This window comes from Pseudophryne corroboree, chromosome 7 (genome assembly GCF_028390025.1).
Source record: "Pseudophryne corroboree isolate aPseCor3 chromosome 7, aPseCor3.hap2, whole genome shotgun sequence".
Classification (NCBI taxonomy): Eukaryota; Metazoa; Chordata; class Amphibia; order Anura; family Myobatrachidae; genus Pseudophryne; species Pseudophryne corroboree.
Window position 1 is genome coordinate 103,895,885 of NC_086450.1, and position 25,667 is coordinate 103,921,551.

Genomic DNA, 25,667 nt, shown 5'->3' on the forward strand with positions numbered 1-25,667 from the left:
ACATTTGGTAGTTGATTAACACCTTTTGGTGGAGGGTTGCTGTGTGGGGGAGGGGGTTGTAATCAGATAGACATGTGTTTGTAGACTTACTTATTCAGTATAGCCTAGGAACGCCAGTCCTGTAAGACGCTGCAGTGGCTATTTTATGAAGTGGCTAGTTATGAAGTGGCTATTTATCAAGTGGCAGCTAAAACCAACAACAGTGTTATACCTGTGTTAAACCGAAGGAAAACAGAAAGCAAACAAACTTACAAATTAACAGAAGGACTGCATCACAACCACAAAACTCTGGAACTTTATGTGGCCTCTCCTCGCCTCAAACATGAGAACTCCAAGACCAGGCTTACCACCTCTCTGGCTGATCAAGATGAACAGGGAACTGTGGGGGCACAGCACCAGGCTCAGCAGGGACATCCCCATTGCTTCTGAGTATGCCCCCCACATTCTCCTACCCACCCATACTAAGATCTTATCAAAATAATGTTATCCCAATCCTACTTCTGCCACTAGTAACCTGCTTTTTTATTTTTTTTCCTTCTTCATTGCTTTCTTCCACCCCACCATGTGTTTTTCCGGTAATGTTTACCTCCACTGATTGCAGACCCTGCCATTGTGCCCTACATGCAGGGTACATCATACTACTACATAAGCATCAGTCATCCCATATATGAACTTGGCCCTTGTATGGCTCACCTCCCACAGTGTAACCTTCAAAGTGCGCCCAACATGGCTGCCCCATATGGTACACTTGTGGATGGGATGAAAAATACATGGACCATGTGCTTTTGTTGGAACCCTACTCTAAACTGTAGGACTCTGAAATCACCCCCATTTTGTGTCATCTCTTCTAGAGGTAGACTATTCCACCCTGGGTAATCCTACGCTGAGCGCTCAAGATTGCTGCCGCACTTGGTACCTTGTGAGGGTGGAATACACAACCCTTGGAAGTTACTACCCAAAATGCCTACACCAATCCCGCATTATGCTTTCTGTGTGCCTAAGGTTTTCTTTTATGTCTGTGAGGCTTATTTATTGTTTTATTACTCAAATCCTCTATCATGTGCATTGTTTTTGATATCTAAAGCGCCTTGAGTCCTGTTGGAGAAAGAGCCCTATATAAATAAAATTATATATATTTTTTTAATTATCATCATCATCATCATCATCACCCTTTCACATAGTCAATGCTAGGTCCCACCCAGCAATTGGAAAGGGGTCCTTCCCGGGTGGGATCAGGCCTTAGACCCTAATGGCAGGCTTCACAACCCGGCAATTTGCCGGGTTGTTGCCATAGCAGTAGGGGGCGGAGCCGGCAGATGAGCTCATCTCCACGCCACCTCTCCCTATGAAGTGAACAGGTCCCATCGACCCAGAAACCTGGTCACGCTACCACTGACCCGGTATTCAACCCGGGAATGACACCGCTTTATTCCTGGGTTGAATTGACGGGTCAGGCGACCCGAGAATTTGACCATGGCCCTTTCACACTGCACACCGACCTGGCAATATACCAGGTTATTTGTGCGGTGTGAAAGGGGTAAAAGTAAACACACACACACACACACACACACCCCCATTAGGGTTCCATTAAATCAGAGTTTGAGTAACACTGGTGTGGACAGTCATATGGCTGATCTAATGCGCCCTACACACTGGGCGATAAAACTGAAACGATCTCGTTTATTAATGAACGAGATAATGTTCATATCTTTGTGTGGAGGCAGCAACAATGAACGAGTAAAGAAACAAGAAACTTCACTTCCCAAGTCACTGCACCCACGCCGCTGGGTCGCCCGTATCCACCGTCAAGCAGCTCAGCGGCAGATCGCAAGTGTGTAGGGCCCTTTAGGCTCATCAATTCACTAGGAAGTAATCTCAACACTCCTCCTGCATGTGTCTCTGAAGAGGGCATGTGTCTGATGATCTAAGGGCCACCGATGTGACACCTGTGGGATGGTCCCAGGGGTATTGATAGGGCACGTGGGGATGGTCAAATGCAGATCATGCCCCCGGAGTGATGACCCCTCTGATCAGCACCCCGTCCTAAATCAATCCTAGAGTGAACACCATACAAGTGACTTTGAACATCCTTCCCCACACAGGTGGCAGACATGGCAAAATTAACAAAAGGCACCCAGATAGTCAAGGTTGTAAAGATATCCACAATAGTCTTAAATACTCACATAATGCATTTGGGTAGGCGAGACAAGCAACATAGAATTTGACGGCAGATAAGAACCAATTGGCCCATCTAGTCTGCCCTTTTTTTTTTTTTTATCCTCTAGGTAATCGCAACCCTTTTTGAACCTTAATTCTTTGTAAGGATATTCATATGCCTATCCCAAGCATGTTTAAATTGGTCTACAGTCTTAGCCTCTACCACCTCTGATGGGAGGCTATTCCACTTATCCACTACCCTTTCTGTAGATGATTCCTTAATAAAATATGAGAACAAATACTATTCAAAAATATCAGAAAGGGTATTAACTTTTTGTCTGCGAAGCCAGAAACTGCTGCATGTAACTGCCTAAAGCTCAAAGGAAGCTAATTGAGAGCCCTCACCCAGCATTTACCAAGATTCTAGCCCAGTAAGACCCCTAATGAAAGCTATGCTAGTGGGTCCACCGCTAATTGAGGAAGTCAGGACAGGCAGGCAATAGACTGCACCAGCAGAGAGAACAGAGGCTTCTCAATGATCTTCTCTCCTAGCCAATCCTTGGGCTGAACAGGACTGATCTAGTGTTCACTCTAGGAGTGAAAAGGGGCAGGGCGCCGGACTCCGAGGGCACATGTGCGCGCCCACGCAAATTAGGGGGCGTGGCCACACCTACGTCATTTTAGGGGGCGGTGCGGCCCACAGACGCTACTATAGAGAGCGTCTGTGGCCGGTGACGTCACTGTTGGGGGCGTGCCCAGCACCTCCGTCGGTGCTGGGCTTCCCCCAGCCCTCTCCCAATGCGTGAATGGATGCCGCGCGCATGCGCACGGCATCTATACACGCCAGGAGGGCAGGAAGCGGGCGGCTGTTCTAGCAGGGCGCCGCAAAAGGGGCAGGGCGGGTTTTGCCTGCTAAAAAACGGGCAGGGCGCGGCGCCCTGCTAAAACAGCCTAGAGTGAACACTATGAACCATTTATAACTTAAAGTCAGTCTTGTGAGCCATAGTGGTTATGTTCTATCAGGGGGAAAGAATAAAAAACAACCCTGTAGATATGTATGGAGTTCTAAGAGACAAGAAAAGGGGAGGACATGCTTCTGAATGATCCCCGCCAATTCATAGTTACCCCACACTTAAGTGCAGAAAGCCACAGGAGTGTGCAGCTTCCATAAGTAGACCCCTCTATACAGTTAGCAGCAATGAAGCAGCACATATCTAGACCAATGCTGGAGGGACCCTGCGGTAGAAGCAGTACTACTCGCTTAAATCCTTAGAGGCCTACTGTATGTACCTCTATGACAAGCAAGAGAATCTGCTTGCACTTACTGTTTGGACTTTACTTTTGAATCTGAATGTTTTTGCTTCTTTTCCTCATTCTTCTTTGCATTATATTCCTCCCTGTTAATTAATGGAGGAGATGGGAAGTTAAGTTCACCCTGAATTTTGTAGCATTTGCCCGACAAGAAACTACCAAATGTAGTTAACTTTCACAGGAGAGACCATACTACACTTACTTTGATAATATCATCAGGTCATGATCTTTGAATTTGAGGTTCCTATTTTCCAAGAATTTTTTTGCAGATTCCACGGCATCGAATACAATAAATATAGAACCCTTTGAGAGAGAGAGCAATATATATTTTGCAAATATATCATATACACAATCATTAGCGCTACAACAATTAGGACTTAGCAGCAAAATACCTTAAATGTCTTCTCTAATGTCTTTCTCATCTGTATGTTTTCTACGGGACCCAGATCTTCCAGCCAGTCTTTTATATCATCTAGTGTTGCATCAAGCTGAAATCCTTTCTGTGAAATAGGAAAAATTACTGTAATCAGGCATTTCAACATTGCCACATACATGGCCTACACCATGTAAATTCATCATATGAAGCTCTCTACAATATGGGAAACCTGGTACTCAATGCCTCAAACTGTTTTTGTATTCCACTCAAACCTCAGCATTTCAGACTCCCTGAAAGTGGCATCAAACTAATTTAGAAAGCCACGCAGTCCCTTTTAATCTGAGATTATACAGTGACAGTCTTTAGAATGCAAGCGCAAATCATAGTCTCCATGTGATATGTGCAGTATGAGGTCTGTAAGGCACCTATTGCATATATATTGCTAATGCACACAGACTCTCCTGTCTTGGTTACTTACTCCCACTCCTATCTCAAGGATTTTTCACATGCTGCCCCCTCTCTCTGGAATTCTTTACCTCTCCCCCTCAGACCCTCCACAGAACTTCAAACGGGCTCTTAAGATCCACTTCTTTACCAAACCCAGCCAAATCTCATCCTAACCCCCTGTCCCATGCTCTGTTTACCCAATCTGTGTTACCCCTGTCTGTCTGCCCCTCCCCTTTAGAATGTAAGCTCTCATGAGCAGGGCCCTCTTACCTCATATGCTTATCCTTTTCTTACCTTAATCCTCAACTGCCCAAATCCAGCAGTTTTTTGGCCACCTTGAAACTGCTCTATGTCGTCTACTAGTGTAGTTATGCTTAGTTACCCTGTACTTGTCCTATATTATCTTCAACTGTGAGTCACTATTTTCCCGTTTTGATAATGTGCATATGTACTCTAATTGGGCGCTGCGGAACCCTTGTGGATAATATTATTATTATTAATAATAATATCTATGGCAACAGACACTGCAATACTAGTACACACAAACCTTAATTGGACACCAGAGCAAAATGCTATACATTGTACAATATACAGACTATGGATTACATGCTACTAAATCAAGATCATACATATCCCTAGGCCCAGCTGTTACAAAGTATAGTAATGTGAAGGATAGCCTCTATTAATGATTTGTACAACATCTGTAATACAATGTTTCATACCACCCACAAGTCATAATTTTAGAATAACCATCCCAATTTTCAACCCACAAACTGGGCAGAGTTTCATTCAACAGTGGGAGTTTCTGGCAAGATAGGGGCAAAGACTACCGTGTCCCTATTTGGCATCAGTAAATGTTGATACGTACAATGCTTGCATCACATTCAGTTACCAAGGCTGCACATCAGGCATTCCCCAAATGTGACACTACACGTCGTCTCTGGTCTTCCTGTTTTAGGAACCTTTTACCATACAGACCACAGCTTCTGAAGCCTCAGAATGAAACTGTTCTGGAACATCTAATCAATGAGAACTGCATCGAACAGATTGTAGTACATTGTATTTATAGAATAAGCCACACTACCAAGCGTGCAATCCACTATACAGAGCATGTCCCGTTTCTAGATTCTCTAATGGACGCTACCAGTCTTGTAAAACAGTGCGAGGAATAGGTGGTTTCTTTGGACCTATGTTTATGTAGTACCTGCAGAATGTATGAGAACACTGATGAGGTCATTCTGTATACTCATCCTACCAATACAGATGAAAATAGAAGATTGGCACAGCACTGAGGGACTCAGTCACTCATTACCTGTTGACGTTCTAGTCCTATGCAGTGGTCTGCAAAGTCATAATTCTGCACCTTACAGTCACTTGCCGCCTATGTGGTATCCCACTATTCTTGTAATTCATTTTACATTCCTATACTATACTTACAATGTAGACTGATCTGTGTTTCACAGCGTTTCTGTATTCATCTGTGACTTCAGGTAGTGGCTTGTTGGGAGATCTTCTAATCTTACACTTTTCCTTATCAATTTCCAACAGACCCAACTTGGATTTTTTAAGTGCTCCCAATATCTTGCTAAAATCTTTGGTCAATTTGTTTAATCTGCAGGTGTAAAATAAAGAGTCAGATACACCCAGAGCTACAATTCCACACAACTCCTATGGTTGTGAAGTGTACCTGTTAAACTTGATCATAGTCTCCAGTGGCACCCAACCATCATCAAGGGTGATCTGTTCCTTTAAGAACTTGTCTCGTGGAAGATTATGGTCACCAAAATAGTACTGTAAAGAAAGAGGACAAAGTTGCATTTAAAATTAGAGACAGACAACAGAACAGAAATTCGGCACTAGGGCTAGTTGCAACTATGAATGACTTTCTGCCAATGCTCAATTAATACACCAATCTTAAAGCAGCTGTTAGAAAGGGAATACTCAACCTCTAAGATAGCACAAAACAAACAAACAAACAAACATCGCTAAAATAAAGGTGTGTATTTTTTTTAATAAAAAATAAATAAATGAATATAAAATGTGTACAAGTACCGGCAATAATTGCACATAAAACCCTATATGCATAACAATTCCAACTTGTTAGGATAACTGATTAGTAATCATGCACAGATGGTATATTAGTCCAAATTATAGGAAACTTCATGCAGTTAGGGTCAGCTGAGATGGTAGCTTTTTTTTCAGTGCACTGAAATAAATGGTTCCTTGTCCGATTTGAAATTTAGAACAATGTTGGTTTGAAGATAAAACTTGGACAGGAACTATAATCAAAGCTGTTTAAAGCAGTGAAGCACGGGGGCGTGGCCACGGCAGCTCAGGAGTAGGAAGCAGATCCCGGGAGCTCCCTGGATAAAACATCCTTATATACCATCCTGATACCCTCTGGTGTGCCAAACCACCCTGTTTCCCTTCACTGTGCTGCAGGGCACCGGCAGGCGACTTCCCCGCTCCCCCTGAGGTCTGTACGGCCGCGGCGGCACACTTCCGGATCCGAGGCCTATACCTCCTCCGGATCCCCGGCCTCAATTTTGGCGTCTCCCGGCCGCGCTGTGTCCGGAGCCTTGGAGGCGGCCTGCTGTCACCGCTGGACGCCGCGGAGAGGTGTGGAAGCAGCGGCTGGTCCCCCTCTTGATTGTGGGCTGTAATCTGTGGCCCCGAACACCGGAGCACACCCAGCAGCTCCTGGAAGGGGGAAGAGGGCTCTGTATGTGGCAGCCATTTCATGATCAGCTGCATGGCCCCAGTGCTCTGGACTGCTACTCCAGGACATAAAGGGGATATTATTCTCATTTAAAGGCTGCCTGATCTGCAACTGGTGAGTGACTTTTACCTCCTGGGATCAATTTATATTTTGCCTGCATCTGCTATCTCATTTTACATACTAAAAGACTGCATCGCTCCTGATCTCCCCTATACTCTGAGACGCTGCCAATACCTTATTTTATACTTACCTATTACTCAGACGACCAGCTGTGGATGTATTTCTGCTCATTACAACCTTAAAAATGTATTATTGCCGTCTCCTTCTATATTTCTGACCTAAAAATATACCGGAGTGTTTGTTACTACCTATTGCCCGCCATGGTTCGGGACGGCCAGCGCGCGGCGGCGAAGCTGGAGAAATTTGTCAGACAACCTAATCCACCTAACATACGGGCCTCGCAGGCTGCTACGCACGGGGCCTCTCCGTCCCACTCCTACTCCCCATCTGCATCAGCTGCTGAATCCCCTAACACACCAACAGCTCCATCCCTTCAACAAGTGCTGGAGGCAATAGCAGGGTCGGAGCAGCGTCTTTCAGATAAGATGGAGAAAGTGCAGTGTGATCTCTCACTGCTTCGGCAGGACGTCCAACGCATACGAGAGAGAGTGGGAGAGGCAGAAACCCGTGTCTCGAATCTGGAGGATATGTGCGGTCCTATGAAACAGTGCATTTCCACGGTAACCCAGCAAGTAACATCCCTTCAATCCAAGATACTAGACATGGAGGGAAGGCTGCGTAGAAATAATGTGCGTTTTGTTGGCCTGCCGGAGAAGGAGGAGGGCTCCCAGCCTGAGGCCTTCCTAGAGTCATGGCTTAAGGAATTGTACGGCGTTGAATCCATCACGGCACAGTTTACGGTGGAGCGTGCACATCGGATACCATCTCGTCCTCTACCTCCTGGCGCCCCTCCGCGCACCTTCATCGCCAAATTTCTGCATTATAGGGATCGTGACTCGGTCCTCCGTTTGGGACGCACAAAAGGCCCTCTTGTCAGGAATGGAGTTACCGTGTCAGCTTTTCCTGATTTTGCCGCGGACGTCCAGAAGGATCGAGCCCAGTTTATGCCTATCAAGAGGCGCCTCAGAGACCTGAACCTCTCCTACTCTATGCTGTTTCCTTCCCGCCTTAGGGTGGTAGCGGACGGGGAAACCAAATTCTTCAATTCCCCCAGAGAGGCGGCCCAATGGCTGGACGGATATGCACCGGGAGCGCGCCAGCTAGCCCCGGACTGAGGCCCTGCATAGTATAATGTTTGGGTGGGATCACCGGAGGCCTCTACCCATTGTCCAGGGAGCCCCCCCTTGGCGTTGGTGGCTCAGGATTTTTTTTCTTTTTCTTTCTTATTCTTGCTCGCTTGATCTGGTTAAGGGCTTTGCCTGAAATTAGCATTTGAGAGTTGGATTTGATTGTTTGGGATTTAAGTATGCCGAAGTTAGGGGTGGTATACGGGGAGGGAGGGGGAGATCAACGAACAGCTTGTTGCTGTTCCTTCTGCAAGTTTTTTTCTTTCTATAGTTTGTTATTTTTCTCATGCTTCAATTTGTTTTTGAGTATGTTTTTTTTGTTGTGGGAAGTATGTTTGATGCATTGGACACGGTCGTATAAGTTTCAGGGTTTGAGTATTATAGCACTGTTCCTGCTCGTATTAGCGATTTCCAGGAACACTCCCTGGGTTGTTCCTCTAGGTTACTACATAGCATACTACCAGGTCTATGGCTAATTTGAAATTTCTGACATGGAATGTTCGAGGTTTAAATAATAAGATAAAACGTTCCTTAGTTTTGACTACACTTCGGAAATATGGCCCGGATATTGCGTGTCTCTGCGAGACTCACTTGGAAGGGAATAGGTTACTGTCACTTAGAAGACCCTGGGTGGGCTGGGCCTATCACGCTTCTCACTCCTCTTCCTCCAGGGGAGTGTCAATCCTGATAAGGAAATCGGTCCAATTTGAGCTGGTGTCGGTCAAAACTGATCAGTACGGTCGTTTTGTGTTCCTTGACTGTAGATTAAGTTCCCAACCCTACTACATACTGGCGGTTTATATCCCCCCCCCCCCCTTCTCGTACGATGTGCTACAGCAGGCTGCTTCATTCATAGCCTCCTCCCCGGACACCCCGGTGGTCTGCTTGGGTGACTAACAATGTTACTAATTTAGCTTTAGACAGATGGCGCTCTCCGCAGGCTGCTGGGGTGCGCTCTAGTCCTACTAAATTTGCTGATTTTCTGAATAATTTGCAGTGGGTGGATGTGTGGAGAGTTCGACACCCTACTACTAGCCAGTTTTCATGCTTTTCTGGCACGCATGGTTCGTTCTCCAGAATCGACCTGACCCTGCTGTCCCCCGTTCTTCTCCCCAGGGTGGTTGACGTCCAGTATGAGGCCCGGGGTATATCTGATCACTCCCCTATGGTGTTGACTCTCGCTGTGGAGAGACAGAGGGGACATTCATATTGGAAACTTCATCCTTCCTGGCTGTTACAAATGGGTGACTGCTCTGACCAGGCGACTCAGTGGGAGGGCTATTTTAATGACAATGTGGGCTCGGCCTCGGGAACAGTGGTCTGGGATTCGTTTAAGGCCTTCCTGAGGGGTACGTATATTAGACGCATTTCTGCCCTTAAAACGTCCTGCAGGGAAAGAGAGCGAACCCTTGAGAGCGACGCCAGAAATTTGGAATCTAGATACTTGGTAGATGGCACCCCTGCACTGAAGATACGCTGGCTGGCGGCCCAGTCGGCTTGGGTGGCTCATCTGTCTGATAAAAACTTGCGCTCGCTTCTATTCCAGGCTACTAATATTTATATGCAGGGCGATAGGCCAGGTGGCCTGCTGGCCCGCTTGGTGCACAGTGACCGCCCAGGATCTACCATTGCCCAGATGACCGGTAGCGATGGCTCCCTTGTGAACACCACGCCGGACATTGCGCAGCTATTCCGCTCTTACTATGCTGAGGTCTACAGTTCACAACTGGTAGACTCGGCATCAGACATCTCCGCTTATTTAAGAAATATTCCCCTACCCACACTCTCCTCGGAGGCCTCTGAGGTGTTGGAGGCACCCCTGACTCTGGATGAGGTAACGGCAGCTATTGGCTTGTCTCCCAACGGCAAGGCACCGGGCTATGATGGCATCCCCTCAGAGGTATACAAGACCCACATTGATTTCTTTGGTCCTCGGCTTCACGCCCTATATTCAGATATTTTTGTTAATGATCAACTTCCCCCCTCTATGGCGGAGGCGGTTATTATAGTAATCCCGAAGCCCGGAAAGGACCCTAAATCCCCAGAATCCTATAGACCGATATCATTGATTCCCACCGACGCCAAGATTCTGGCCAAGATTTTAGCTGTTCGACTTAACACAGTAATCACCTCCATTATCCACTCCGACCAGACTGGCTTTATGCCAGGGATGTCCACTTCTATTAACCTACGTAGATTATATACCATTTTACAAGTCCCGCATGACTTTCCCTCCGACTCGGTAGTGGTCTCACTGGATGCCGCTAAGGCATTTGACAGTATTGAGTGGTCCTATCTATGGGAAGTCATGACATGTATGGGATTCGGACCTAATTTTATAAGATGGGTTAAATTACTTTATCAACACCCGACCGCCAGGATCTCGGTGAACGGCTATGTATCTCCCTCGTTCCGCTTGTATCGCGGGACCAGACAGGGATGCCCTCTGTCCCCAACCCTGTTTGCCCTGGCCATCGAGCCTTTAGCCTGTCTAATAAGGTCCCATCCGGGTATAGTGGGCATTCATACTGGCCCTCGGGAGGACAGGATTGCCCTCTACGCTGACGACATGCTGCTGTTCTTGCAGGATTACACCAAGTCTATGCCTATATTGTTGCAATTGATTGAGGAGTTTGGTGAATACTCAGGCCTTCATATTAACTGGTCTAAATCCTCCATTATGCCTGCGATTGGCCCCCCCCCTGCTGTTCCTAAAGTCTCCCTACCGCTATGTTGGACGGCGAAATTTAAATATCTTGGGATTCAGGTAACCAATGATCCCTCTGACTTTACACCTTTGAACCTTGATCCGATCATGCAACAGGCTGCTCGTAAATCTAAGACTTGGTGTAAGCTTCCATTGACTGTATCTGGCAGGGTCAGCCTCGTGAAAATTATATAACTACCTAAGATTCTATATGTGATTCTTCAATCCCCTGTATTATATTCATCCATCCTTCTTTAGAAAACTGAATAGTGTCCTCTCCTCTTTAATTTGGGCTAACAAACGTCCTAGAATACAGCTGAACACGCTCACCAGGTTGCGCTGCGACGGAGGTCTGGCTTTGCCAGACTTTCAGATGTACTACTATGCCGCTCAGCTGACACATATTAGTGCATGGGTGCAGGATACTGGCGTCACTTCTCTCCATTGGGTATTTATACAATGCTACTTCCCCGGTTTATCTCCCCTGCAGGTGTTACTGAGTGGGAGCCTGGCCCGGTTCCTCCCCCCTCTTCTATATCAGGCCATGAAGGTGTGGCAGGCACTAAGAACTCTTTTGAAATTCGATTGATTGGACCCGGACACCCCCCTCTGGTACTCTAAGTGGCTCCCTGAACTATATGCGCTCGAGGGACGGGAGGTTTGGGCCCCTAAATTAGTAGTTTCCATAAATCATCTCTATACGGATAATACACTTAAATCCTTCCAACAACTAAAAGACGAGTTTGATCTACCTAACTCCTATTTTTTTAGATACCTCCAACTCAGGCATGCTTTGCAGTCCCAATTCGCCACTTCCCCCCCCTAAGATCATACCATTTCCCATTAAGACCTTTATAAGTATGCTGGGTCGGGTTAAGATGATTTCCCATGCTTATGGCTATCTACTCGCCAAACTGCATACTGACCCTTTGACGCGTCTCCGTGTCAAATGGGAAGAGGATTTGGGCCCCATAGATGAGGAAAACTGGGCCCTAGCTTTGGAAACTCCGAGCAGGGTTACCAAATCCATCAGGTTTCAACAAATACAATACTTCCTTTTGCACAGAATATATATGACCCCGGCAAGACTGGCTAGACTCGGGACGGGCCGTGCGGGTGACTGCCCTAAATGTGGGATGACTGCAGGTACTTTTTGGCATCTTATTTGGGACTGCCCGAAGTTGCGGGCTTTCTGGTCGGGGGTCGGGTCGATTCTGGTGAACACGGGGGTGGACGAGGCCATGCTTACCCCGCAATTTTGTATCCTGGGAATGGGAGGATCTGATTGTGTATCTAGTCCACAGGGCCTCTATGCTCGCAACATGTGTGCAATGGCGAAGGTGAGCATCGCGAGGCTATGGATGGCCCCCAAGGGCCCTACACTCCCCGCTTTTAAGGCACTAATAAACGACACAGTCTTCAAGGAACGATACATTTACATGAAACAGAATGCTTCCGCTAAATTTGATAGAATTTGGTCTCCATGGCTGGAATCCACATACTCCTTGCCAGACCCTATAACTTAGTGGCACCGGGGTTGCTAACGAGTCCTGGAATTGCTAATATATGATTTCTATAGGGCTACAAGCTTCCCTCTCACCCAATGGGTAGTGTATGAGAGGATGGCTCAACGCCCAGCTAGACAGGGTAGGATTTAGAGTGCTAATATCCCCCAATGTGTCTTCTTCCCCCTAGTTATTTTTTTGTTTTGTTTTCTCGTTTCTATCTTTTTTGGAGCTTTCGGTGTTTGGTTTCTGTTTGATATCCCTTTTTTTTTTTTTTTTTTCTGCGGAGACTTACTCGGACAAGTTGTCCGTAAGAGTTTTAAATGGGGAGAAAAAACAAAACTAAGTATAATGAGAGTTCTTGAACACTAGAGCACACGGATTAGATAAGATATTAGTATAAATAATTGCACATACCTAGGCACCTATGAACGTATGACATATTATCATAATAAGCCGAAAATGAATGATGTTACCCGATGTTGTCATGTCATTATGTGTATGGTATGTTCCTTATATGCAATGTCTATGTGCAAACTAATCTCCTTCGAAATAAAAATACTTTATTTAAAAAAAAAAAAAAGCAGTGAAGCACATCGGTATTTGATATCACCTTTTGTATATAAGCCCAACTCCCAACAGGGGGCAATTTTGGGAACTTCCGGCTCCTGGTGCCTTCAACACATTGGTGGTGCCATATCCAGAGGATCCAAACAGGGGGCTTTGCAAAGGATGGATTAACAGAGTGACGAGTGCCAGTACTGAACACCGTGGATGACGTTTTAAGAGTTTCTCAGCCTTCGATCACGTCAGCGGCTTCTTCAGAGACGTTGTACAGAATGTCCCTGTGCTTCCGTTTATATAGCGGGTCTCGCCGCTCACGCCGGCATGTTGCATTTGCGTTCCAGGCCTCGTCCTTGGCTGGAACGCACGCGCATGCGTGTGGCTACGTTCTCTGTCATTTGATAATGTATCAGCTTTCCGCGGCCCGACCTAGTTTTAAATACTCTATTACTTTTAACTGCAACTTTGTCACAAGTCAAACGTCCACATTGTAGCATGCAGCAATACATAGGACGACTCATTTTTATAAGTAGAGCATATAGCATTTTTTGACACAGGGACAGGTTTATAAATTAATTAACATAGATCACAATAAACAACTCAATCAAATAAGGATTAAAACAAAGCATTGGCTGAAATATATAACCATTATTGTAAAAACGCATATAAACATGATGGCCACGCACATCTAAATGTGTGCCAGGGCCCCAAATATACGTAACACGATCATAGTCAGTCAGGTGTATCATTGTATCGTTACATACTCCATATAGAGAGTGATGACATTAATATCAAATTGTCTAGCGACCCCAATTATATATTATTGGTGTCAGAACTACCAATAAGATAGTGAGAATTTTAACCCTTTGTGTATAAAGGATGTCATTACTAATGACTTGGGACCATATGATTTTGGACATGCGTATTTGGTATTGTGCATTTCTGTGCACAAGGTTTTGTCCCTTTCCATATATAAAGGAAAGGGACAAAACCTTGTTCACAGAAGTGCACAATACCAAATACGCATGTGTGTATGTAGGGGTTTAAAGATTTCCCTTTTCGGGCCTGGTAATGAACCAGATCCAAAATCATATGGTGACAAAGTATTACTTTTAACTGCAAGAGTATTTAAAACTAGGTCGGGCCGCGGAAAGCTGATACATTATCAAATGACAGAACGTAGCCACACGCATGCGCGTGCGTTCCAGCCCAGGATGAGGCCTGGAACGTAAATGCAACACGCCGGTGTGAGAGGCCGAGACCCGCTATATAAACGGAAGCACAGGGACATTATGTACAACGTCTCTGAAGAAGCTGCTGACGTGATCGAAGGCGGAGAAACGCGTAAAACGTCATCCACGGTGTTCAGTACTGGCACTCGGTTAATCCATCCTTTGCAAAGCCCCCTGTTTAGATCCTCCGGATATGGCACCACCAATGTGTTGAAGGCATTAGGAGTTCCCAAAATTGCCCCGTTGGGAGTTGGGCTTATATACAAAAGGTGATATCAATTACCGATGTGCTTCACTGCTTTAAACATCTTTGATTATAGTTCCTGTCCAAGTTTTATCTTCAAACCAACATTGTTCTAAATTTCAAAATCGGACAAGGAACCATTTATTTCAGTGCACTGAAAAAAAGCTACCATCTCAGCTGACCCTAACTGCATGAAGTTTCCTATAATTTGGACTAATATACCATCTGTGCATGATTACTAATCAGTTATCCTAACAAATAAGTTGGAATTGTTATGCATATAGGGTTTTATGTGCAATTATTGCCGGTACTTGTACACATTTTATATTCATTTATTTATTTTTTATTAAAAAACACACACCTTTATTCTAGCGCTGTTTGATGTGCGTTTGTTTTGTGCATTTAAAAATAGGATTTTGGTACTTACCAGGTAAATCCTTTTCTTTGAATCCATAGGGGGCACTGGAGTACTCTTGGGATATGGACGGGCGTAGCCGAACAAGGGCACTGAATATTTAAATTTAGGACCCTCCCCCCCCTCCATATCCCCGAGTACCTCAGTGTACGACCTCAGTGTTTTTTACTGAGCGAACAGGAACGATAGAGAGGTTGACAATGGAGAATACCTATAACATAACGGACAACACAATGTTGACCCATAACCTTACTGTCAACTAAACAGTTGACACCATAACCGATAGAACTTTATAATTTGAACCAATCGGTGAAAATGTGTTACCATAAGCTCCTCTGAGCTTAATATCAATGAAGTAAAACTTGTTACCCTAAGCTCCCTTGAGCTTAAAACAACCCCGGTAAAACTGCTCTGGGTGGGCGTCCAGTGCCCCCTATGGATTCAAAGAAAAGGATTTACCTGGTAAGTACCAAAATCCTATTTTCTTTATCATCCACTAGGGGTCACTGGAGTACTCTTGGGACGTACCAAAGCTTCCCTCGTGGGCGGGAGAGCTGTTTGATACTTGTAACAGTAGGCAGCCCAAAGCTAGATGCTGATGGCGCCACCATTTATAACGTGTAAACGTGCACAAACATGGTGCACATGAAGGCTATATAGCCGCGTTTTAGACACTCCACGACCCACTGGGTCTGACATTCCCACAGAACCTGTGGGATGAGCTATTACTGACGTAGGCGATTGTAACTTAGCCTTAAAGTAAACCTGACTTGTAGTCATTATTATTACCCAACTGGATAATGTCTGCTAAGAAACTGGCTAACCCCAGTTGGCAGTATCATAGAGAACAAACAACGTATTCATATCACGTACTGTTGACGTTCGGGACATATATAAACGCGTAATGCGTGTACCACATTCAGAATTCTAGAATGTGCTGTCCACACAGGAACCCCTATTGGTATATTGATGTGAAGAATACGAAAGCGTGATTCGTCCGAAGATCTGCTTTGTCATGAGAAAACTCAAATACGGTGGCTTGGAATACAAGGCACCCAAATATGAAAACAAAACCCTTGCCGAAGCCAAGGCTATAAGAAAATTGTTTTCCAAAGTGAGAAACTTAATTCCCATTTGTTGAAAGGGTTCAAAATATGAAAACTGTAAGAAATCTGAACCCAACTTCAAGTCGCCTGGCGCTGTAGGTGGGATAAATAGAGTGTGAACTTTGATGACACCTTGTAGAAAGATGTGTACAGACGCCAATAGAGGCAAACGTCTTTGAAAATAAGTTTACCACACAGATACCTGCACTCTTCGTGCAGATCAACGCAGTTTTCCATTCCACCCCGTTTAACAGAATACGGGTTACTTGAAGGATGATGTTGGAAACTTCCGAGGTTTACAACCTATGTAAGCCCACGAAATTTTGTAAAAATGAGCTGCCTTAAACGGCTTACTATTTCGTAACATGGTTAGTATAACCGATACTGTAATGCTCAATTTCTTAAGAGGGCGGTCTGCACCCTCACCCCGTCAACCGCAGCTGCGGTACATAGATAATAGGTACATAGGTAACTATGGGTAAACTAACGTTCCCTGATGTAACAGGTTGGACGTATTATGAGCGGGCCAAGATCGTGTGCAAGTATTCCTTGAAAATTCGAGAAGCAAACTTCTCCGAAACCCATGAGCTACCACCAGTATGACTGTGACAAACTGTCTTATGAGCCGTTTTGACAACGGAGAGAGCAGCGGAAACTGGTGGAGCCAGATACACGATGCTGAATGACCACATGAATGTGAGAGACTCCACCGCCACTGCCCTTGTGATCTGTTTTGTACACATACTGAGCTTTTGTAATTGTGGCGAGATGCCATCATGTATACTTGAGGGTAACCCCCTTCTGTGGACTCGCATATGAAACACCTGTGGATTTAATGTCCAGTTTTCAGGATCCAAATCCTGACGGGTGAGATCCTCTGTCTAACAGATGTCCACTCACGTAATGATCTCTTGACATTTTCACCTAATGGTGTTCTAAGCCATTGAGGATTTGAGTCACATGCCGCATTACCATGCGGCTTCTTGGTTCTCACTGGTTGTTGTGTATGCAACTGCCGTTGCCTTGTTTGACTGCTTAAGGCCAGCGTGAGACAGGCATCAAACATTTACCTGAAACTCATGGTTGTTCCTCTCCACAGAAATCTTTAGTAAAAGGCGAAAGATTTATTCGTTCTGAAGAGAAACCAGAGTATATACCTGGTCAGACTGAAAGCGAATCATGTATTGCATTGTAAAATGCACAGAGTTCTAAGACCTTTATCGACAGCAATCTTTGTTGCTGATTTTAACTACAAATCCTGACCCTCTGCGACTGTCGTCCAGAGTATATGCACCCTTTTCCCTCTGTGGGAAACGCGAGTGAAGGGTGGCGAACTAAATTGAAAACACAACTTTATTCTTAATAGGTGAATACACCAATGTACCGCTAGTGTGCGTGTTTTGCACTAATTACTAGACGTACATTTGTTATTGCTGGTGTAGTAGGTAAAAGTCTTTGATTTACCGTATTTATCATCTTACCTAGGCATTGACATCGTTTAGACGGAATTAGATGTGATTGTTTTCGAACTTGATCTGCTACCGCAGTATACCTTAGTAGCGCAAGTTAAAGGAACTTTGTTGAGACAGAGTTCTTATGTGAGATGAGCTATCATCCCAACCTCACTTTGGTAAATACCCAAAGCGATAAGCAACGGTAGACATGAAATGGTTAATGGTTGTGGCGATTTGCAACCGCTAGAACCTGTGAAGAACAAACCGGACTGGGTAAATACGCATTCAAATGCAATTATGCAATTGTGTGGCTCCAATAAGCAAATACTAACCGCAGAAAATCCATTTTCTAACTGTAGTAAATGACTTGCTGATTGATATTGCAACGGAGCTGTTTGGTTTTGCTCAAACAGAGGGGAATAAGTAACTCTGACTCTGTTGGCGTACTACTGCCTGGTTTATAAACCTGCAAAGACTAAATGACAACCTGCCAACCGTTCGACAGAGGCAGTTTTGTCCTTTAAGCTGTAAATAGCTGAGACCTGTATGAGTTGAAGTCCTGAAACCTCGCAAATGTAACATGTAAATACGCGCTTCCACAATTGTAAAAGAAGTCATCAAACCACTGGCTTGCTGACTGTAACGTCCTGTCGTTACAAGGCGTGACTGTTCCTTATAAAGGGATAAAACGCCGTTACAAATATACTGTATGCGGTAATGGCTGAATATCATAAAGGGATAAAATACCGTTACAAGTATATCAAATTTAGGAGCAAACAAGCTCTGGCCTTGTCGCGCTTAACTAGCGACAATGAAAATAACCGGCGTTAGCAGAAGCTTTACAGATATACTCTGCAGCTTCTTTTACCAGTGATCCGCATTGTTTGATACATAGATTCTAGTGACCCAAATGTATCCTGGGTTTTTATAATGTTTGAAAGAAAATCATCTAGCAATGGCGGATCGCGTCCTTTTGGAAACGATTATGTATGGTTGTTAACAACCCCCCCCCGCACTATCTGAGTGCTGGTCTAAAGTACCCTTCTCACTCGTAGTTATAATTTGACATAGAATCGAGTGAAATAAACACTCTGGTACCCAAAGGGAAATTGGCCCTTTGGAAGACTGTCTTTTGTTAGGGCTGGCGGAGTCATTTCGAGACTCCGATGTTACCGCTCTTTTAATTTGAATTGCCAATGTTAACATAGGATTTTTAAAATTATTTTTAGTCTGCACTATAGCCTTACTCGCTATGTAGACAGACACCATAAAATAATAGGCAATAGACAGACACTTGCACGACTTAATGAAGTTATTATGTGTCATATATATATATGTTATTGCTGAACAGCATATTCATATGAAACTCAAGCTTGTTTCTCTCTACGGAAATCTTTAGCAAAAAACGAAAGATTTATTCGATATGAAGAGAAATCAAAATATTGTCTTTTATGTGAAAAGCAGTTCACATGGGCATATGAAACCCCAACCAAATTCCTACTAACTTCCCTGCGCCTCTGGTGGCTGAGAGATGTAGGGCAGGAATGTTCTAGAATTAATTAGAAATACAGATTACATGGCTGACTTATGTGAAAACTGAACCAAAAAATTCCCACTAACACCCCTGCGCCTCCTTGTGGAGTATAGGTGTATGGGCGGAATGTTCTGGAATTATAACCTGGAAGAACAGCAATGATTAAAATGACCGTCATGCCATGCTTCCACTGAAAATCACAGGACAGGTTACCTGCTGCAGCGTTAATATATAGGCTTAATAGCCTATTATACATTAAATATAGGCTTAATAGCCTATTCTACAGTTACAGGTCTATTATACAGTAAAATCCGTGCAGTTTACAATACATTATGCAGCCTTATGCTTTAGTTAGCCGTCCAGTTATTTCATTAACTGTTTAAACACTAAGCAGTCTCTTACCCCATGCAGCCTTCTGCTGCTATGGGCTTTACTCAACACTGCCTGCAGTGAATTGTATTATTTCCAACATATCTTATTCCCAAGCAGCCTTTGCTGCTGCTATGGGTCAATAACTTGTTTAAAAACTGAGCAGTCTCTTATTTAGAACTGAGCAGTGTCTTAACCCATGCAGCCTTTGCTGCTGCTATGGGCTTTACTCACCGTCACCCCCCCGCAGCCGCGCTGCTTGTGATGTAGCTTCTCCCTGTGCAGCGCCGGAAGCGAGTGCAGGGAGCTTGGGGAAACCCGGGGAGCGCTGGTATAGTGCGCCGGGGAGCCCTAGGAACGGGCGGCGCCTCATACAGCAGTGGCCGGGTGCAGCGCTGGAAGAGCGGCCGGCGTCTTTAGTGACGTACGGCCGCTCGGAGCTTTAGACCCGGGTACGCAGAGTGGCTGCTTGGGCGGCGCTCGCGTACAGTGGCTGGGAGAGCGGCCGGCGTCTGAGTGACGTGCGGCCGCTCGGTTACCGTGCTGGGAGAGCGGCCGGCGTCTGAGTGACGTGCGGCCGCTCGGTTACAGTGGCAGAGTACTGGTACAGTGGCTGGGAGAGCGGCCGGCGTCTGTGAGTGACGTGCGGCCGCTCTCTCGTTCAGCGGGGTCCTCTGTAAGCGGCGGGCAAAGCGGCGGTAAAAATAAAGGCTTTTCCCACACAGCAGGGCGGCAGCGTGAGCTGACCGCCCTGACCCCCCCACCATACCTTGCAGTGTCGCACTTCTGTAAGCTCCGTCCAGATTGTGACGGGGCTTCCATCCTGGCTGTGACGGGGCTTCTTACTGTAAGCACCGTCCAGTTTTCAGCTCTCCTCCTGGCTGTGACGGGGCTTGTAATCTCCGTCCAGTTGCAGTAGGAGACAGTCTGCCTGTGGCTGTGAGGGTGCTCTTTGTGAGGACCGACACGCCATGCGCTGCCTTGTAGCGCCTGTGGCTGTGAGGGTGCTCTTTGTGAGGACCGACACGCCATTCGCTGCCCGTGCAGCGGCACTATCCCGGACCCATGTTTTTCCAGAAACTGGGAAGGGATGTGCTAAGTGTAAAAATAAAAAGTAAAAATAAAAATTTAAAAATAAAAATCCAAGTGTGGATATACCACAAGCCTTGTTCGTGCTGTGAGCACCGAAAAAACACTGAGGTCGTACACTGAGGTACTCGGGGATATGGAGGGGGGGGGAGGGTCCTAAATTTAAATATTCAGTGCCCTTGTTCGGCTACGCCCGTCCATATCCCAAGAGTACTCCAGTGACCCCTAGTGGATGATAAAGAAATAAGATTTTACTTACCGGTAAATCTATTTCTCGTGGTCCGTAGTGGATGCTGGGGACTCCGTAAGGACCATGGGGAATAGACGGGCTCCGCAGGAGACATGGGCACTTTAAGAAAGAATTTAGATTCTGCTGTGCTCTGGCTCCTCCCTCTATGTCCCTCCTCCAGACCTCAGTTAGAGAAACTGTGCCCGGAAGAGCTGACAGTACAAGGAAAGGATTTTGGGAATCCAGGGTAAGACTCATACCAGCCACACCAAATAACTTGTGATAACTTTACCCAGTTAACAGTATGAACAATCACAGAGCATCAGATAAACCCTGATGAAACTATAACATAACCCTTATTTAAGCAATAACTATATACAAGCATTGCAGAAGAAATCCGCACGGGCGCCTAGCATCCACTACGGACTACGAGAAATAGATTTACCGGTAAGTAAATTCTTATTTTCTCTGACGTCCTAGTGGATGCTGGGAACTCCGTAAGGACCATGGGGATTATACCAAAGCTCCCAAACGGGCGGGAGACTGCGGATGACTCTGCAGCACCGAATGAGCAAACACAAGGTCCTCCTCGGCCAGGGTATCAAACTTGTAGAATTTTGCAAACGTGTTTGATCCCGACCAGGTAGCAGCTCGGCAAAGTTGTGAAGCAGAGACCCCTCGGCAGCCGCCCAAGAAGAGCCCACCTTCCTCGTGGAATGGGCTTTTACTGATTTAGGATGCGGCAGTCCAGCCGCAGAATGTGCAAGTTGAATCGTGGAGCAGATCCAGCGAGCAATAGTCTGCGTAGAAGCAGGAGCACCCAGCTTGTTGAGTGCATGCAGGATATACAGCGAGTCAGTCTTTGACTCTAGCCATCCTGGAAACATAGATTTTCAGGGCCCGGACTACATCCAGCAACTTGGAAGCCTTCAAGTCCCGAGTAGCTGCAGGCACCACAATAGGTTGGTTCAAATGAAACGCTGATACCACCTTAGGGAGAAATTGGGGACGAGTCCTCAATTCTGCTCTGTCCATATGGAAGATCAGATAGGGGCTTTTACAGGACAAAGCCGCCAATTCTGACACCCGCCTAGCCGAAGCCAAGGCCAAAAGCATGACCACTTTCCACGTGAGATATTTTAATTCCACGGTCTGAAGTGGCTCAAACCAATGTGATTTTAGGAAATCCAACACAACGTTGAGATCCCAAGGTGCCACTGGGGGCACAAAAGGGGGCTGAATATGCAGCACTCCCTTTACAAACGTCTGAACTTCAGGCAGTGAAGCCAGTTCTTTTTGAAAGAAAATAGACAGGGCCGAAATCTGGACTTTAATGGATCCCAATTTTAGGCCCATAGTCACTCCTGACTGTAGGAAGTGCAGAAATCGACCCAGCTGAAATTCTTCTGTGGGGGCCTTCATAGCCTCACACCAAGAAACATATTTTCGCCATATGCGGTGATAATGTTTTGCTGTCACATCCTTCCTAGCTTTTATCAGCGTAGGAAGGACTTCAACCGGAATGCCCTTTTCCATCAGGATCTGGCGTTCAACCGCCATGCCGTCAAACGCAGCCGCGGTAAGTCTTGGAACAGACAGGGCCCCTGCTGTAGCAGGTCCTGTCTGAGAGGCAGAGGCCAAGGGTCCTCTGAGATCATTTCTTGTAGTTCCGGGTACCAAGTCCTTCTTGGCCAATCCGGAACGATGAGTATAGTTCTGACTCCTCTCTTTCTTATTATCCTCAGCACCTTTGGTATGAGAGGAAGAGGAGGGAACACATAAACCGACTGGTACACCCACGGTGTCACTAGAGCGTCCACAGCTATCGCCTGAGGGTCCCTTGACCTGGCGCAATATCTTTTTAGCTTTTTGTTGAGGCGGGACGCCAGCATGTCCACCTGTGGCCTTTCCCAACGATTTACAATCAGCTGGAAGACTTCTGGATGAAGTCCCCACTCTCCCGGGTGGAGGTCGTGCCTGCTGAGGAAGTCTGCTTCCCGGTTGTCCACTCCCGGAATGAACACTGCTGACAGTGCTATCACGTGATTTTCCGCCCATCGGAGAATCCTTGTGGCTTCTGCCATCGCCATCCTGCTTCTTGTGCCGCCCTGTCTGTTTACATGGGCGACCGCCGTGATGTTGTCTGACTGAATCAGCACCGGCTGGTTTTGAAGCAGGGGTCTTGCCTGACTTAGGGCATTGTAAATGGCCCTTAGTTCCAGAATATTTATGTGTAGGGAAGCCTCCTGACTCGACCATTGTCCTTGGAAGTTTCTTCCCTGCGTGACTGCCCCCCAACCTCGGAGGCTTGCATCCGTGGTCACCAGGACCCAGTCCTGAACGCCGAATCTGCGACCTTCGAGAAGGTGAGCAATCTGCAGCCACCACAGGAGAGACACCCTGGCCCTGGGGGATAGGGTGATTAACCGATGCATCTGAAGATGTGATCCGGACCACTTGTCCAGTAAGTCCCATTGGAAAGTCCTCGCATGGAACCTGCCGAAGGGAATGGCCTCGTATGATGCCACCATCCTTTTTAATAGATTCCTGACCAGTGTCATGAGCTCCTGAGCTCTCTCTATCGGGAGATAAACCCTTTTCTGGTCTGTGTCTAGGATCATACCTAGGAGAGGCAGATGAGCTGTAGAAACCAACTGCGACTTTGGAATATATAGAAACCAGCCGTGTTGCCGTTACACTTCCAGAGAAAGTGATACGCTGTTCAGCAACTGCTCTCTTGATCTCGCTTTTATGAGGAGATCGTCCAAGTACGGGATAATAGTGACACCTTGCTTCCGCAGGAGCACCATCATTTCCGCCATTACCTTGGTGAATATTCTCGGGGCCGTGGAGAGACCAAACGGCAACGTCTGAAATTGGTAATGACAATCCCGTACCGCAATTCTGAGGTACGCCTGATGAGGTGGATAAATGGGGACATGAAGGTATGCATCCTTTATGTCCAGAGTCACCATAAAATCTCCCCCTTTCAGGCTTGCAATGACAGCTCTTAGCGATTCCATCTTGAACTGGAACCTTTTCAGGTATATGTTCAGGGATTTTAAATTCAATATGGGTCTGACCGAACCGTCCGGTTTCGGGACTACAACATGGTCGACTAATAACCCCCTCCTTGTTGAAGGAGGGGAACCTTGACCACCACCTGTTGAAGATACAATTTGTGAATTGCAGTTAACACCGTTTCCCTCTCGTGGGGGGAAGCCGGCAGGGCCGTCGGTGAAGGGGCATCTCCTCAAAGTCCAGCTTGTATCCCTGAGACAATATCTATTACCCAGGGATCTAGCAGGGAGTGAACCCACTTGTGGCTGAACTTACGAAGGCGTGCCACCACCGGGCCTAGCTCCACCTGTGGAGCCCCAGCGACATGCGGTGGATTTTGTCGAGGCCGGGGAGGACTTCTGTTCCTAGGAACTAGCTGTGTTGTGCAGCTTCTTTCCTCTGCCCCTGGCAAGAAAGGACGCACCTCGGACTTTGTTTCTTTGTTCGAAAGGCTGCATTTGATAATGTTGTGCTTTCCTAGGCTGTGCAGGAATATAAGGCAAAAGATCAGAATTACCAGCTATAGCTGTGGAGACCAGGTCCGAGAACCCTTCTCCACACAATCCTCAGCCTTCCATATGCCTCTTAAGTCGGCATCATCTGTCCATTGCATATTCTACAGGACACGTCAACCAGAAATCGACATAGCTTTGACTCTAGTCTCTTTGGGCATGAGATAGATAGATAGATAGATAGATAGATAGATAGATAGATAGATAGATAGATAGATAGATAGATAGATAGATAGATAGATAGATAGATAGATAGATAGATAGATAGATAGATAGATAGATAGATAGATAGATAGATAGATAGATAGATAGATAGATAGATAGATAGATAGATAGATAGATAGATAGATAGATAGATAGATAGATAGATAGATAGATAGATAGATAGATAGATAGATAGATAGATAGATAGATAGATAGATAGATAGATAGATAGATAGATAGATAGATAGATAGATAGATAGATAGATAGATAGATAGATAGATAGATAGATAGATAGATAGATAGATAGATAGATAGATAGATAGATAGATAGATAGATAGATAGATAGATAGATAGATAGATAGATAGATAGATAGATAGATAGATAGATAGATAGATAGATAGATAGATAGATAGATAGATAGATAGATAGATAGATAGATAGATAGATAGATAGATAGATAGATAGATAGATAGATAGATAGATAGATAGATAGATAGATAGATAGATAGATAGATAGATAGATAGATAGATAGATAGATAGATAGATAGATAGATAGATAGATAGATAGATAGATAGATAGATAGATAGATAGATAGATAGATAGATAGATAGATAGATAGATAGATAGATAGATAGATAGATAGATAGATAGATAGATAGATAGATAGATAGATAGATAGATAGATAGATAGATAGATAGATAGATAGATAGATAGATAGATAGATAGATAGATAGATAGATAGATAGATAGATAGATAGATAGATAGATAGATAGATAGATAGATAGATAGATAGATAGATAGATAGATAGATAGATAGATAGATAGATAGATAGATAGATAGATAGATAGATAGATAGATAGATAGATAGATAGATAGATAGATAGATAGATAGATAGATAGATAGATAGATAGATAGATAGATAGATAGATAGATAGATAGATAGATAGATAGATAGATAGATAGATAGATAGATAGATAGATAGATAGATAGATAGATAGATAGATAGATAGATAGATAGATAGATAGATAGATAGATAGATAGATAGATAGATAGATAGATAGATAGATAGATAGATAGATAGATAGATAGATAGATAGATAGATAGATAGATAGAT

The 25,667-nt window shown here is 45.1% G+C and overlaps 1 protein-coding gene, 1 non-coding gene and 1 pseudogene across 2 annotated transcripts in view; all 3 read right to left on the bottom strand.

Moving 5' to 3' along the window:
• Nucleotides 1–25,667, bottom strand: part of SSB (small RNA binding exonuclease protection factor La) — a 53,360-nt gene that overhangs the window by 3,965 nt on the left and 23,728 nt on the right. Inside the window, exons 3-7 of the mRNA XM_063933506.1 lie at nt 5,979–6,082; nt 5,729–5,903; nt 3,861–3,968; nt 3,671–3,771; nt 3,483–3,554 (exon numbers count right to left, since the gene is read on the bottom strand). Coding sequence (XP_063789576.1) covers nt 3,483–3,554; nt 3,671–3,771; nt 3,861–3,968; nt 5,729–5,903; nt 5,979–6,082 — 560 coding nt within the window. The remainder of the gene's footprint in view (nt 1–3,482; nt 3,555–3,670; nt 3,772–3,860; nt 3,969–5,728; nt 5,904–5,978; nt 6,083–25,667) is intronic.
• On the bottom strand, nt 17,129–17,243 carry LOC134946855 (U5 spliceosomal RNA). The gene has a single exon (XR_010182436.1). It is a non-coding gene; the product is annotated as a U5 spliceosomal RNA (small nuclear RNA).
• Nucleotides 18,880–18,987, bottom strand: LOC134946924 (U5 spliceosomal RNA; annotated as a pseudogene).